Source organism: Callorhinus ursinus, unplaced genomic scaffold (assembly GCF_003265705.2).
Source record: "Callorhinus ursinus isolate GAN/ISIS: 27379988/994484 unplaced genomic scaffold, GSC_fseal_2.0 scaffold22, whole genome shotgun sequence".
NCBI lineage: Eukaryota > Metazoa > Chordata > Mammalia > Carnivora > Otariidae > Callorhinus > Callorhinus ursinus.
The window spans coordinates 14,873,000-14,889,345 of record NW_027397084.1 but is presented as its reverse complement, the minus strand read 5'-3'; the positions used below and the strand labels follow the sequence as shown (position 1 = coordinate 14,889,345).

General features: G+C 43.0%; 2 protein-coding genes across 18 annotated transcripts in view; one reads left to right on the top strand and one right to left on the bottom strand.

The window, feature by feature from the left end:
* The window catches only part of BEND6 (BEN domain containing 6), a 48,221-nt gene extending 44,279 nt beyond the window's left edge, over nt 1-3,942 (bottom strand). For all 3 annotated transcript variants that reach the window (XM_073905262.1, XM_025890720.2, XM_073905261.1), the window contains exon 1: nt 3,620-3,942. The gene's annotated coding sequence lies outside the window, so the exon portion shown is untranslated. The remainder of the gene's footprint in view (nt 1-3,619) is intronic.
* Nucleotides 3,943-4,284: 342 nt separating this feature from the next.
* The window catches only part of DST (dystonin), a 478,114-nt gene continuing 466,052 nt past the window's right edge, over nt 4,285-16,346 (top strand). For 4 of the 15 annotated variants that reach the window (XM_073905154.1, XM_073905136.1, XM_073905129.1 and 1 more), the window contains exons 1-2: nt 4,286-4,672; nt 5,259-5,320. In XM_073905154.1, the coding sequence (XP_073761255.1) occupies nt 4,492-4,672; nt 5,259-5,320 (243 nt within the window). In that variant the 5' untranslated portion in view covers nt 4,286-4,491. Of the gene's footprint in view, nt 4,673-5,258; nt 5,321-16,346 lie in introns of all 15 variants that reach the window. The other 11 variants (XM_073905132.1, XM_073905128.1, XM_073905150.1 and 8 more) reach the window with 7 other exon arrangements.

Sequence of the window (16,346 nt, the reverse complement as noted above, 5' to 3'; positions counted from 1 at the left end):
TAAAAAAGCCATTACTCAGGATTTAATCACGATTCTACTCATTCCTTTTAGATGAATTATCTTTTAGAGTTAGAATTTAACTTTTATAGTTAAATTTCTCTGAAGACTGTGGACAGAGGCTCTCTCCTGTTTTCACCTCCTACTCCCTCTTCAATCCGTTAACGACTGGTTTTAGCCTCTCCCACTAGGATGAATCAGTTCTCTGGAAGGTTTGCAGAGGTCTCCTAGTCACCAGTCCTCAGTCCTCGCACGCCTTAACCTCCCATTTGTGCGTCTGTTCTAGAAAGCCACTAAATTGGAACACTTCCCATTTGGGCTTTCACAGACTTGCCTTCTGCTGTCCTTCTCCAGTCCACAAATGGAAGTCATCTCCAAAGTTCTGATTCCAATTCTTCATATAGTTTCTCTCCCTTAGTCGTTTTGTCCATATCCATGACCTCAACTATAATTCATGTTGATGACTCCCAGTCTGTCTCTGGTTCTGATCTCTCCACCCATGTTTCCATGTGCTTGCTGGATAATTTTACATGGATATCTTTCCAACATCTCTACCTCAATGGATGCAAGACTCAATTTGTCATCTTTTCCTTCAGAACTGTCCTTCCCCCCCTAGCGCAAAGCTTGAGTCATGTTCATTTCTTCCCTTTTTCTCAGTTGGTCCCTACACAGATTGGGGTGGAGACTTCTTTTCTTTCTGACCCATAAATTAGGAATTTGTGCCACCACTTCCTATCTCTAGAGAAATACTTCAGAGCTTCATTCTTTTTATTAAAGCCCCTTACTCACTCTTACTTTGTCAGGTGAATAACTCAGTGATGGGGGAAATCAGGGAGGGCCTTCCAGCCACTAGTGGGCAGGGCTGATGTCTGAAAGGTTCCCTTCTCACATATGGTTCTGTTCTTGCTCAGTCATACTGCAAGCCTCATGGGTGGGAGAGTGTCAGGCTCTTTTTGGCTTCTGGTCTCCAGGTAAGAAGTAGTATCCTGGTGCCCTAGTGTTGGGAAGGCCTGTAGTTCTTCAGCTGTGACTGGGTGGGTACACAGAGTTAGGGGAAAAGGAATAAGATGTCCCATTTTGGCCTTGGATCTAAGCCATGTTCTTCAATCTGAATTTACCCTGAGTAAAGTTAATATTTTAATTTCCTTTTGGTTCCTCATGTGTATTCTCAATTTGGTTGAGAACCCAAAGGGAACAGGGCTGCATGATGGATCATCTTCTACATACTTGATACCAAACACTCTTAGCCATTTTTATCAACTCATTTGTCTTCCCTTGTGTGACAGTGCTAACTCACTAGCATAAAAAGTCAAAAAATGATCTATACTTTTCCATCTTGGTTGTTCATTTCTTAATATGAAACATCTGATCAAGGACCTTCCTCCTCCATTCCTTTTGCCAAACCTTAATTTTTTGTGACTTTGATACGATGTCAGTTATTTTTTGTAATGAAAACCTAGCAGAAAGAAAATATATGAATTCTACTAAATTAACTTCCAAAAAGGATTGGTGGCTGATTTAATATTTATTAAATTCCACAATGTATTAACATCACATAAACGCACAGAAAGAAGCAATTAATAACATGCCATTATTTGGAGATGGAAATGGTCAATTAGCAACAAATCAGAAAATAGCAATGGAACCTGAATACTAAATTCTTTCAATGATTTGGTTTCCTTATTATTAGTATCCTTGAGATAACTGATGTAAAGAACAAACACAAATGCCTCTAAAAAGAAATATCTATAATCCTACTGCATGGCAGTTAAGGCATTTGCCTGCCAAGAGAGATAAATGATGTTCTTGTGTGTATTTGAAACTTACAAATGGCTGCAGCAAGACACAGGATGATAACAATTGTGCTAAAGTAATAGCTCAGAAAACCATAATTGCTATTTAGTTGCTTTTTGTTGTTAAAAATGCAGAGTTTGGAGCAAATTGGTTACTATGTTGTGTTTGTGATCTTAGACACCTTTTGAGGATATTTGGGCCATGTTAGCTCTCTCACAAATTTTAGCTGGTGGGAAGTACAAAGTAAAAGTGACCTTCCTAAATTCTATTTGATATTTCTGCCAATGTTTGCATTAGGTTAATTCAGATTTGTTGTTGTTTTAAATTATTCTACCAGGTCCCTGGGAGTCAATGCAGTAAAGAATTCTTCCTTTCCTGATGTCCCACACATTGCAGACTCTCAGGATTCTCTTCAATACTCCTGCATAATGGACAGGAATACAGTCGTTCACTGCAGTGGGCTGCGGTAACAGGAGACCTTTGAGCAATGTGAACATGTTGCAGGGCTACCTGGTGGACGCCGAGTACCAGCGACCTATGAAGCCTATCCTGACTTGTAGCACAGCCTCTTCTTTGACATTCAACATTCTCACCTTATACAGCATCTGCAAGCAAGGTCCTTGCATCTTCAAACCAAAACAACCAAATGTGATGCAAAATGTCTCAAAAACTTGAATGTTTATTTTGCTTTAGGAAACAAGTTGTACATAAGAAAATTTCATCCATGGTTTCCCATGTTTATGAATCTGGCATTTAGGAAATGCATTGGGCAATGCCTTTTTGAGTTGCCTTTAATGCCTACACATGGTAATATGTTCAAGGCCTTGGAAACATCAATGGTTAAGCTTTTATGCAGAGTTGTACAGTTGGTTTTGTATAGTTAGAAAACGGTACCGATTTTGAGATCCCACAAGCAAATACAACTCAAGGGTTGTCATCTATTCTTTAAATGCTTTTCAGAATTTTACAAATCACTTTTTTAATGACAATTTCTTCAGTGTCTTAAATATTCCAAACTAAGAGTCCACCTCAGTAGTTAATAGAGACTCCACAAAGGCGATAATGTGTTAGTTTATGTCACTATAATTGCTGTTGCTTTATGCGAGTAAATAAAACAAAATAAGCAAAAAACAGCCGTCCCTCCCCGCCTCCCACCCCTCCCCGCCAGGGAATGCCTGCATTGCCTACGGAGCAGCATAACGCGGTAAAGTACCCGGCCCGCCGGCCAAGGCCAAAAGATGCCGCAGACTGCAGCCGCAGCGGCTTCCGGGCCAGGTGGCAGTGGCTGTCCGCAGAAAGGCACACTGCTGCGCTCCCGCCACACCTTCTGCGTTGGCACTGCACCCGAGACCGCTGTAAAATCTCCTGGCCATCAACAATATACTTTTTGCGGGTTATGAAGAACGAGGAGGGGGCAGGAGGGAATGTGTGCGTTTTGAGCGTGGCAGATCATTATTTCCTCACACTCCCTAAAATATTTCTCCTCAAAATATTTACAAGCCAGTCTCCAACTTCCTTTATCTGCCAGTTCCCTAAATCTGAAATTGCCTCTCTCTTCAAACGCACTGAATGAGTCAAGGTTTGACGGTAAACGCAGGGATGCAGAAGAATCTAAAGTGCCCATTTCTCGGCTGAGAAATAGCACCTAGTTTGGGGGTGTAACAGTTCACGTCTGCAGACCGGAGCGTTCTACTGGGGAGCGCTCCCACTTTAGAGGGGCTTGGAGAGGGTGGGCCTCCCTTTCCTGGAAAACCCCAATTCCCAGGGAAGGCCCGTCCCGGTGTTCACGCTTTAGCGTGCGAGGAACCCCCCGCAAGCAATAGCTCACCCGGTTGCATCCTCCAAAGCCCCAACCTCGGGGCGGGGCGCGGGGAGGTGGGAGGTGGGGGTAGCACCGCCTGCAGGCTCCTGCCAGCGCCTCACGGTTTTCCCCCGGGCTCCTTGGCGCCCCCTGTCGCCGGGCTCTCCAGCAATTCGGCCCAGGGAGGCTGGAGAGGTGGAAGCCCCGGGTGTCGGGGAGCAGAGAGGCGCGGGGTCTGTGCACCCGCGGACCGCGCAAACTGGCGGGCGGCCCCGCGGGAGGGCGCTGGGCACTCAGGCCCGGGCGCAGCCCGCGGCCGCCGCGGAAGCCGCCGCAGCCATGTCCGCGCGCCCGCGTTGCCGCAGCCCGGCCGTGATGTCATCAGGCGAGCCCCCGCCGCGGCGCCCCATTCCCGCCCCCCGCGGGCCGCCGCCGCTGCAGCCCGGGCGCCGCGTCCCCGCCCCGACCCACGTGCGCCCGGCTTCTGGGATGCCGAGGCCGGTGGCGGCCGCAAGACGATGCGCGGGACCCGTGTGGCCACAGCGGCAGTGCTGCTCCTCCCAGCCCGCCGCGTCCCTGGCGGGGCTGCGCCGGGGGGCTGCGCACAGACGGGGGCGGGGGCGCCTGGGGAGGGAGGGGAGAGGCTCCCCGCCGCCAAGTCCCTGCCTCGTCGCCGTCTGCTGAGTCATGGCAAGCGCTCCCCGCAGCCCTGGATCACTCGCATAGCGCGGCTGGCGCGGGGTGCGCAGCCATTGGGCTGGGCGCGGGGCCGCGAGCGACGGGCATGACGCGCTGAGGCGCGCTCGTCCGTGCCCGCCGCTTCGTGGTGCGCCCGGCACGGGTGCCTGTGCCGCCGCCCTCCAGCCCCGCCGCCGAGCCGCCCCCGCCTCGCCCGCACCATGATCGCCGCGGCTTTCCTCGTCTTGCTGAGACCCTACAGCATCCAATGTGCCCTCTTCCTCTTGTTGCTTCTGCTGGGCACCATCGCCACCATCGTCTTCTTTTGCTGCTGGCACCGCAGGCTCCAGAAAGGGAGGCATCCGATGAAATCGGTCTTTTCGGGTCGTTCAAGGAGCCGAGGTAAGACACGCCGCGACGGGTTTCTTCGGACTAGGAGGAACATTTAAGCCAATTTGGAGAGTGAAGCGGGGCTCGCGTCCGCGACGCGGTCCCTACCCCCATCATTGCCCACTCCGCAAGCCTAGTACGTTTATGTGTTTAACGTCCCTTGCCCCTTTTACCCTCACCGCCTTCCTCCGGTCTCCCCGGATGGGATAACCACGGTAATGTCCAGAGCTGGGAGGGGAGGCACGGACGCAAATTCCCAGTGTCAGTTTGCTAAAGCCCTAAGGGTAATAGGAGCAGAATCCGGGGCTGCGGCATCCTCACTTCACCTATCCATCGCTGGAGCTTAGGGGTAAGAAAGTAAGGCATGGAGAGTTCGGGGCTCCCCAACTCTCCCAGAACTTTCCCTGAAACTTCTCTCGGAGAACTCACCTAGAGAGCGATGGCCTAATAACCTCCCCGCCCTACAGTGTGTCCCCACCGAAATCAAGGCGTCCGGAAGGTGCCTTCCCGACCCTTGTCCCTCACGTAAGTCATTAGCAACTCGGCAGGTGAAGAACAGGGAGTTAAATGAAGTCTCGTTTTTCTCTTTTCTCCCCAGATGCTGTTATGAGATCCCACCACTTTCGTTCTGAGGTAATTTATTTAGCGCGCACGCTCAAGGTCAGAAGAAGTTCTCTTTCCTGAGTACCAATATTAATCATATGCGTGTTAAGAAACCAGTAGGGCATTGAATGGCGAGCATGCTGCCCCTAAGCCGAAAGTCACGTTTCTTTTTAAGCGATTCCCCAACATTAGTGCCTAGCAAACGAACGGTGTTCACAAATTTCTTGTGTAGCGGGGCCGCTGTACCAGAGGGGGAAAGACAGCCCCTAAAAGCACTACAGACCTCAGGAAACTTAGCCACGGGGTGGATGTCAGCTTCGTTTACTGTAATTTGCCGCTGGAAGCTCTCTGGATGCTGTGGTAGTTCCCTTGTACTTGGATAGCCGCCGACAGAGAGCTCTTAGGAAGTTAGTGCAGAGCAATTTGATCCATATGCATTTCATTTTAGGCTCTCAAGTTTACCTTCATATTCACCCATAAAGCTGTCCATGTTTTACTGGGGCCATCTGAGGATTTTTGCAAAGTGGTGGTAGTGATCTGGCTTTATCTGATCGTGTGTGCTGGTCTTTGCTCTCGGAAGGTGGACGGTACCTCCGTGAGCAGGTGATGTGGGTGCATTGATGCGGGTGGACTGCTATGGGACTGAGCCCCACTGGGTAGAACAATATGGAAAAGCACAAGCTTTCCCTGGCCCAGCCTTTCTTTATGAGTTTCCAGGCCAACCCCCACTTAGTGTGATATAATTTTCTCTCTTTTTAGGAGAGTTTCACACAGCCAGGCTGGGAGGTTACTGGTAACAGTGCTTGGTGCAGTATACTCATTTTAGCAAAGACTTCGTAGTTAGACACCCTCCATTTCCTTGCCATTTACCTGAGAAGTTATTTCACATTTCGTTTCACTAGTTAATCAGATGTTTTATTGCACCCTAGATGTTTTGTTGGACTCTGGTTGCTTGAAAGCTTTAACTGCATTATTGCAACATCATTATAATGTTGCACAGTGAGTAATTCTATTGCATGTGGCCCTGGAGGGTGAGAATGCTGTTCCCAATTTAGGATACTTAAGAGAAAAAATTAACCAGTCAGATAGTCAAGAGGTTCCATTCCTGTCTTTACACTAACTAGCTGTGTGGTTCTGGGAAACTTGCTTAACTTCTCAGCACCTCAGTTTCCCTATCTGAAAAATAGGACCAGTAGGACCTTGCGGAGTTATAGTGGGGGATTTACAAGTAGTTACGTAAAATAAACATAGTTCATAGGAAATATTCAGTACTGGGTAGAGATCATTACATCTTGTAAAATTGAATTTAAAAATGTGGAAAAAAAAATCTTTGCACAATTTGAATTCTTAATTAAACTAATTAATTGAAATTTATGGGAGACAACATAAACTGTGTCTATTATGAAGCAACATTTTTTGGATGTCTCATTAATAGAATAACTCCTTCAGATGTGACAAAAAATAAATAATGGTCAGGATGCAAACATCAAAATTTAGGATTTTGATTTTAAAAAGAGATTACCAGCTCCATATACATAAGTGACAGAATTAAGATAATCCTTTTATGGATTATTATATTAGCCATTAGGCATTTCAGCTAAAACACAAACCAAAAATTGAGCTAGGAGTATGTCTTGTTTAGTTATCTCTGAGTTAAGCATTCATCCTGAGCTTGCATTTGGTTAGAAAAGCTGGGAGCAGTTGTTTTAATTCTTCAACTCATCACACAAGATCCCTAGTCCAGTTTGACATCTTGTCTGTGCTTCACATTTGCCTCATCTCCTAGCCTGTGAGCTCCTTGAGGACATGAATCATGTCTTTCTTGTTTAGGGCTGTATCCCTATTGCCTGGTATATAGTGAGTTCTTAATAAATATTTACTGAATGAATGAAAAATTTCTCATTGTGTGCCAGTTCCTGGAACTGGGCAATTAGAACTCAAGAGTTGGGCAGAAAAGAAAAATGCACATTCTCAGGACATTGCTTGGAATTCAACATTTGCTGAATTTCTTTCTAGCTTTTAAAACTTGCCCTGGAGTTGGTATTAAGAATGTAAGTCACTAATTATAACAAAATGGATTTGGTTAGAATATTTTTTTTCTCAATGTGCCTTACTGACTCAGTCGGTATGCTGAGTCTTGGTCTCGGGGACGTGAGTTTGGGCCCCAGGTTGGGTGTAGAGCTACTTAAAAAAAAGGAAAAAAATATTTTTTTCTCAGGAAATTAAATACAATATTGGCTTAATTTGTTGATGGGCTACCTGTGTTCCTTTTTGTACCAAATTTCTTTGATAAACTACTCAAAGAATGTTATTTTAGAAGTGAAAATCTTGAGTCTGTATTGTATGAAAATGTCACGTTTCCTCACTCTTTTCTTCACTGGTAAAATATTTCTATATCTTACCACAAATAAAACATTTTCCCTTGAGGAAAACATTGGGAATTATTTTTTCTTCTCCCTTTTTCTCAAAATGCCATTTCTTAAAGGATTTTCTCCTTGAGAAATACCTCTGAATTTTTTGGATTCCAGCATTTAAAAAAATTAGAATTTGAACGCATAATGGATATTCTTGTTGCTTTTTAGTAGTAGCCTTGCAAAATATTTCTCAAAAAAGTGTTTTGATTTTTGACAAGTCATAATCATACTGAACTAAGAAGTTAGTGCCTTCCTCATTCCAACCTCAGTAAGTAGATAATTCACTTTCAGCATTTCCATAGGGGTCAAATGAGGAAAATGAGTTTAGGATGTGCTGACTCATTTTGAAATGTGAAAAAGCTTTGGGAAAGCCCTTGAAGAAGTTTGTTAGTCTTGTGCTGCTTTCCCTGGCAGAGGATATTGCTTCTGCAATCTACATGCCCAGGAAGGAGTCCCAACTGGACTGGAAATTTCAGGATGTACCTTCCCAGGTAGTCAGAGAATTCCTTGTCTGGCGGTAGGGGAAGACCATGGCATCAGAACCCACTTTGCTTTCTGAAGAGATGCCTGAGGAGCTCCAGCTTTGTTTTCTTTTTTTCTTTTTCGAGACTTTATTTATTTATTCATGAGAGACAGAGAGAGAGAGAGAGGCAGAGGGAGAAGCAGGCTCCCAAGGAGCAGGGAGCCCGATGCGGGACTCGATCCCAGGACCCTGGGATCATGACCTGAGCCGAAGGCAGACGCTTAACCATCTGAGCCCTAATGAACACATTTCTTCAACATGTAGCAGTTTCTTCCTCATGAAGCCAGAACTAAATAATATCCATGTTTATAAGATGTTTTGGAACTGTGACCACCTACCAGCCCTTTTGATCTTGACATACTTGTAAATTCATCTTTACTGGCTTAACAGTCCTCAGAATTTTAATAATAGCATATGAGAATGTGAAATTATTAGCCCAGCCAGCAAGGGCTGAACACTGTAACTCCAACTCACTGACTATAAAGACCCAATGAGATAGATAGAAATATGTGTTTTATGTATGAATATAAAGAACTTGTGTAGTATTTTTTTTTTCCATAAACAGCCAATGAAGAGAAGTGACTTCACACTGAAGTAGGACACAGTGTAGAAAGCAGGTATTCAATCTGGGTATCTAAGAAGGGTACTTTTCCTGAGGATTTATGTTTTATGCTGTGACTTTACACAATGGTTAACTGTTACCCTGGATTCCTGTGGTGAAAATCGGGCAGTGACAATTCTGATTTTAAGGAAATTTCAGAAAGTGATACGGGTAACTGAGGTACCATTAGATTTCAAGAAAGAGCCTTGGGAGTACTTCAATGAAGACAATTATAATGCCCTTTGAGAATACCCAGAGTGAACCAGTGGTAAATGATCCCTATTCATCAGCTCAGTGGAATAAGGGAAGCCTTGTTTCACATTAAGAAGGGGGAAGAGTGTGTTGTACGTCTCTCAGGATTTGAGTAAATATCTTCACTTCCCGTTTGAGGTAAAGGAACCAAAAGAGTTAAGTTAAGCAGTTCCCAAAGAGTCACGTAGCAAGATAAGGACTGAGTAAGACAAGAACTCCCTGGCTACATTTTGTCCGCCCTGTGGTGTTTAACTGTGTCACTCATAGCTCAGAGAATAATATGCCCAACATTCTCAATGAAAGGGACAAGCTAAGTTGAGTGAATTGTTAGTGGACATTTCTAACAAAGCAGAAGAGATTAATCCTTTAGGCTTTTCCAGTGATTATCCAAGTTATCCTAGATGAAAGGATGTCCCACGTAAACTCTCTTGGCCTCATTATATTCCCAGAGTGAACCTTTATCAAACCATGCAAGAATAGTCAGCAAAATAACCATATTTCATAACTTCTCATTAAATGTGTATATTTCATTGAGAATTACTCAATTCAGTGGATTAGAGAAAATGATAGTTTATTATTTAGCGCTCTTTTGTAATTGGGTTATCTTCATAAATAAATTCTTTCCCTAGAGTTAAATTCTAGGTCTAAATTAATTTATCCTAATCAAATCAGTCATAAATTGAACTCTACACGTGATATAGTATTCATTTATCTTCATGCAATTACTTTCAAAACAAACACATTTACTTTTTTGTTCTGTACAACGTGTGATGTTAGATGGTAGGGCTAACAGAAGGTCTGAAGTATGGCCCCTGCCCTTGACAATTACTTCTAGGTCATTTCCAATATCAGTGCTGAAATATTATAGTTGCTGGTTTCTTCTGTTACGGTAACTGAACTGCTGTGCTGTTTACAATTATGAATCACAAATGTGGCAAGAGCATCAAAGGCCAGGGTATACAAGTACAGCCAATACATTTGTAAAAAAGACAAATTCACCCTGTTCACTGACCTTTATTATGCCAGCATCACCACTACCATATAATTTATCCTTACTTTAGCTACATGGCAACAAAACAGAGTGCTAAAAGGAAAAAAAACGAAGGAAGAAGAGAAACCCACTTTTCCCCCATGCAATCCAAGCCAATTAAATGCAGTCTCGATGAAAGTTGAAATAAGAGTTTTTCCAGAGAAATTTGAATCTTTGTGTAATCTTAAGGCTCAAGAATGACTCTTTTTTGAGATTTGGTTTATAAAATAGAAGTAGGCTAATTTCAAGTCTTGGTTTAATGAAAGGAATGTAAGAATAGAGTTTGAATCCTGATTTTGGGTTCCAGCTGTGCCACTAGCTGTGTGATCTTGGTCAAGTTCTTAGGGTCTCTGAGACTTAGAGTTGGTGTTCACTGGTAACATGAAGATGGTCGCTGAAGCCCCTTCCAGAAGTAATGGGCCATGTTTGTGCTATATGCAAAGAATCATGGTAAAAAAGCATCATGTAAAACATGATTCCTGCCTTCTAGGAGATTAAGGCAGGTAAAATAATTAACAGAAATACCAAGTAACAAATTATGTATAGAAAAGGAATGGTTGGGGGATGCCTGGGTGGCTCAGTCATTTAAGCGTCTGCTGTCAGCTCAGGTCATGATCCCAGGGTCCTGGGATCGAGTCCCAAGTCATGCTCCTTGCTCAGCAGGGTAGTCTGCTTCTCCCTCTCCTTCTGCCACTACCCCCTCGCTCATGCTCTCTCGCTCGCTTTCTCTCTCAAATAAGTAAAATCTTAAAAAAAAAAAAGAAAAGGAATGGTTGGAATTGTTCTGATGAAATGACTTCTTCTAGCTGAGGTGATCAGAAAAGCCTTCCAAGAGGCAGGGATATTTATGCTGAAACATGCAGGTTGAGTAGTATCTGGCTAGACAGAAAGGGAATGAGAGCGACCCCCAGCAGAACGCATGAGGATAGGCAAAGATTTAGGAAGGCGCATGTCTGTTTTCAGAGCTCAGAATATGCCAATATGACTAGGAAAAAAGAGGTTCCTAGTTCTACATTCCTTTAAATCTGTAAAGAAATATAAGTGAATGCCAGCTACAATAAAAATATTTTTCGTATACTACTTGACAGTTGGCAAAGGCCCTTGACATAACATTATTTTATTTGAACACTGTAGGAGGTCACCTGCTATGAGCCCTCTCAGGAGAAGCAAAAAAAGCGCTTTTTGATTTCTTTTCTGGCAACTATAGCGAAACAGCCCGATCACTCTTTTTTCACACGTAGTGAGACTGGAAAGTCATGTCCACTGCTGCAGAGGGCCTGGGAGAATGACTGGATGTGTGCCTTTCTGGTAGCCCTGAAGCTGTGCTTTTGCAGGATACCATGTTTTTTAGGTCCAGTGCTCAAGTATCATTGGGTTGTATTTTGACTTCGGACACCATATGTCCAGGGATTTGTGACATCTTGCTCATGTGTTCAGTGTGGTCATTACAAATCCTAATGCAAAGTATAATAAATTTGTAGGGAATTAGTTATGTACAAGGTGGTTTTTATCAGCTTTGAAATATATTACAGTTTTTTTAAGTATTCAAGATGTGTCTCTGCTTTTAAACTTCTTCCTTGCAACTCTGTCTCCCATAAGAATTGTTTTTTTTAATTTTATTTTATTATGTTATGTTAGTCACCACACATTACATCATTAGTTTTTGATATAGTGTTCCGTGATTCATTGTTTGCATATAACACCCAGTGCTCCATTCCTGTAAGAATTGTTTTAAGTGTCTATGTTCTCCTCAAATCCGCAAGCCTACTCCTTCACCCTCGGCCAGTGACTTTTGTCTTCTAACTCATGGAGAACATCGATGCCATCAAGCAATAGCATGTTATTTATTTATTTATTTATTTATTTGAGAGAGAGAGAGAGCATGAGCAGGACTGAGCGTGCAGAGGGAGAGGGACAAGCAGACTTCCCACTGAGCAGGGAGCCTGACATGGGGCTTGATCCCAGGACTCTGAGATCATGACCTGAGCCGAAGGCAGACACTTAACTGACTGAGCCACCCAGGCATCCCAAGCATTAGCACTTTAAACTTTTTGGCCCCTAAAAACTAAGTGTATCTTAAACTTTCCTCCCAGTCCAATAGAAAAACCCATCTGTTGTCCTCCATTCTCATATTTCATGCTTATGTTGTGAATTCCTTTTCTTCCCAACTCTTGGAGATGTTGTTCCATGAATCATCCCTTCCTCATTTATTTTCTATTGCTCCCTCCTTGAAGACTCTTTTCCCTAACACATAAGCATCATATCTGTTGTCTTTTTAAAAAAATTTTTTAATTTAAATTCAATTTAATTAATATGTACTGTATTATTAGTTTTAGAGATAGAATTCAGTGATTCACCAGTTGCATACCACATCCAGTGCTCATTACATCAGATGCCCTCCTTAATGCCCATCAATTACCCCATTCTCCCACCCATCTCCCCTCTGGCAACAGTTTATTCCCTGTAGTTAAGAATCTCTTATGGTTTCCCTCCCTCTGTTTTCCTTTTATTTTATTTTTCCTTCACTTCCTCTATGTTCATCTCTTTTGTTTCTTAAATTCCACAAATGAGTGAAATCATATGGTATTTGTCTTTCTCTGACTGACTTAATTTCTTAGCATAATACCCTCTACTTCCATCCATGTCATTGCAAATGGCAAGATTTCATTCTTTTTGATGGCTGTGTAATATTCCACGATATATATATATATATATATATATATATATATGTATGTATATATATGTATACACACACACACACATATACATATACATACACATACACACACTGCACATCTTTATCCATTCATCCATCGATGGACATCTGGACTCTTTCCACAGTTTGGCAATTGTGGACACTGCTGCTATAAACATTGGGTGCATGTGCCCCTTCGAATCACTGTGTTTGTATCCTCTGGATAAATACCTAGTAGTGCAATTGCTGGGTCATAGGGTAGCTCTATTTTCGACTTTCTGAGGAACCTCCATACTGTTTTCCAGAGTGACTGCTCTGTGCTGCCTTTTGAAAACAATACAAACCTCCCTATAACAGTGAGAAAAGTTTCCTGAAAAAGATTCTTTGTTACCTTCTGTTCCTCACCTCTCATTTATTCCTCAACTTTGTGTAATCTGGCTTCTGCCACAACTACTTAAAATCACTATTAAGGGGTGCCTGGGTGGTTTAGTCGTTAAGCGTCTGCCTTCGGCTCAGGTCATGATCCTAGGGTCCTGGGATCGAGTCCTGCATCGGGCTCCCTGCTCGGCGGGAAGCCTGCTTCTCCCTCTCCCATTGCCCCTGCTTGTGTTTTTGCTCTCACTATCTCTCTCTCTGTCAAATAAATAAATAAAAAATCTTTAAAAAATAAATAAAATCACTCTTAGCTCACCAATGAGTTCCAGATTGTTCAATCAAATGTTTCAGTCTTTAACTTAATCAACATATTTTGCATTTGACACTGTTAGCCACTGATCCCTCTGAAACTTTTTCTCCCAGGTTTTTGGACAATGTTCTTAATTTTGCTCCATTTTTTTTTTTTGCCATGGTTCCCTCTGTTCCTGCACTGGATCCTCCTCCTACTTATATGTTGATATTCCCATGGTTCTGCCTTGGGCCCAATTTTTTTATTTTTTATTTATTTATTTATTTATTTATTTTTTAAAGATTTTATTTATTTATTCATGAGAGACAGAGGGAGAGAGAGAGAGAGAGAGAGAGAGAGAGAGAGAGAAGCAGAGGGAGAAGCAGGCTCCCAAGGAGCAGGGAGCCCGATGCGGGACTCGATCCCAGGACCCTGGGATCATGACCTGAGCTGAAGGCAGACGCTTAACCATCTGAGCCACCCAGGCGCCCGGGCCCAATTTTTTTAACAGCTTTATTGAGCTATAATTCACATGCTATACAGTCCACCTATTTAAAATGTACAATTCAATTGAGTTTTAGTGTATCTGCAATGTTGTGCAACCATCACACAGTTTAATTTTAGAACATTTTTATTACCGTCAAAAGAAACTCTATACCTGTAAGCAGACATTCCCCATTCCCCCCTCCCACTTCCTTCCTCCATCCCCAGCCCTCAGCAAACACTAACCTACTTTTTGTCTTAATAGATGTGCAGGGCCTCATTTTTGCCCACCCTATTTCAACTCTCCTTGCAGGATCTAACCATCCTTACAGATTTAGTTTACCCACATGTAATGGTTACTCAGAAATCTGTATCTCAAATTCAGACTTTCACTCTTGACCTCCAGCTACAGACAGCCAACTGCTTTCCCCTCATTTTCACATGGAGGTACCGTAGGTATCTCAGACTGAATACTGACCCCGTCAGTCCCGAACCCTATCTGCCACTCTTTTGGAGAGTGCCACTACCTCACCCCTACCCTTGCAGCTGCTCAAACTAAAAATCTGGAAGATATGACAGATCCCTTCCTGTCCATCCCGTCCTCTCTTAAATCTCTGGAGTCTGCCTCCCTTACTACCCCCATTATGGTTGCCTTGGTTCAGACCCTATAATAGGTCTCCAGACCAGTCTCCCTGCCTCCTCATCCCCAGTCCATACACACTAATTTAATAAGAATCATTCCAAAGTACAAATTCTTTTTTTTTTTTTTTAAGTAGGCTCCCTGCCAAGTGTGGAGCCCAATATGGGGCTTGAACTCACAACCCTGAGATTGAGACCTGAGCTGAGAGTTGGCCGCCCAACCAACTGAGCCACTCAGGCACCCCATAAAATACAAATTCTTAACACTTTTATTAGTCAGGAAGACATTCAGATTCAAGTAATCCTAACATAAAAATGGATTATTAATAAACAGGGATTTATATCCTCTCATAGCAGGAAGTCTAGAGATGCTTCAGGCTTTGCATGAGCTTCATGGTAGTAGGATGGCTGGCACGGCTCCAGACATCATGCCCCAATTCCAGGAAGGAGGGAGAGGAAGGGATAGAGCTAGTCAAAGAAGGATATTCGTCAGGAAATCAAAATTTTTGCCAGAAGCCTTTCCAGTTAGGTTTCTTCTTACACTTCACTGGTCAGAACTGTGTCACAGGCCATCTGCAAGGGAAGCTTGGGATGTGAGCTTTTATTTTTCCTAGCTTCAGTAGTAGAGGTAGTCAAGGGAGAAAGGGTTGGGTAAGCCATATTCCTCCGCTACTTATTATCCTTCAGTGGCCTCCCACTTCCTCCAAGGTGATTAAGTTCAACTTTCTTTTTTTATTTTTTTTTAAAGTGATCTCTGCCCCTGATGTGGGGCTTGAACTTACAACCCCGAGATCAAGAGTGCACACTCCACTGATTGAGCCAGCCAGGTGCCCCAAGTTCAACTTTGTTAATATGACATCGGAATGATCCCTGATGTCCTTGTGGTAGTTCTAGTCTGACCATTTGTCCACATTTTTAATTCTCCAAACAGATTGTGACCTTTTAGGATTATTATTTTGTCAATGTTATTTCCAACTAAGAAAGCCTCTCTTTCTCTTCCTTTCCTCTCATTGCCCACCCACTGCCAGCAAAAACAAAAATACTCAGGCGCAAAAGCTAACTCCTGACTTCCCTTTGAAACATAGTTCATAGATCATTTCCTCCAGGAAACTTTCCTAGTTCCCTCTTCATAATAATAACAATTGAGTTTTTTGTTCATCTCTTCTGCAAGATTGTGAGTATCTTGAAGGTAGTTGAAATCCCTAGTTCTTAGTTCCGTGTCTAGCACTTAATAAAGCTCAGTAAATGTTTGTTAAATGAATGAATATTGGATGTTTTCTTTTTTAAAATTTATTCAAATTATTTTTTAAAAGATTATTTATTTATTTATTTGAGAGAGAGTGAGAGAATGAGAGAGATCACAGAGGCGGAGGAAGAGGGAGAAGCAGACTTGCTGCTGAACAGAGAGCCCAATGCGGGGCTTGATTCCAGGATCCTGAGATCATGACCTGAACCGAATGCAAAAGTTTAACCAACTGAACCACCCAGGCACCCTGTCTTCTTTTCTTTTTTTTTTTTTTTTAAGATTTATTTATTATTTTAGAAAGAGAGATAGAATGGAGGGGAGGGGCAGAGGGAGAGGGAGAGAAAATCCTAAGCAGACTCCATGCTGAGCTTGGAGCCTGATGCAGGGCTTAATCCTATGACCCTGAGATCAAGACCTGAGCCAAAACCGAGTCAGATGCTTAACTGACTACACCATCCAGACACCCTGCTGTTTTCTTTATAAAGTCAGTTTAATTCTCAATTTTTCATGGATTCTGTAAGTTTCCAAATATTCCT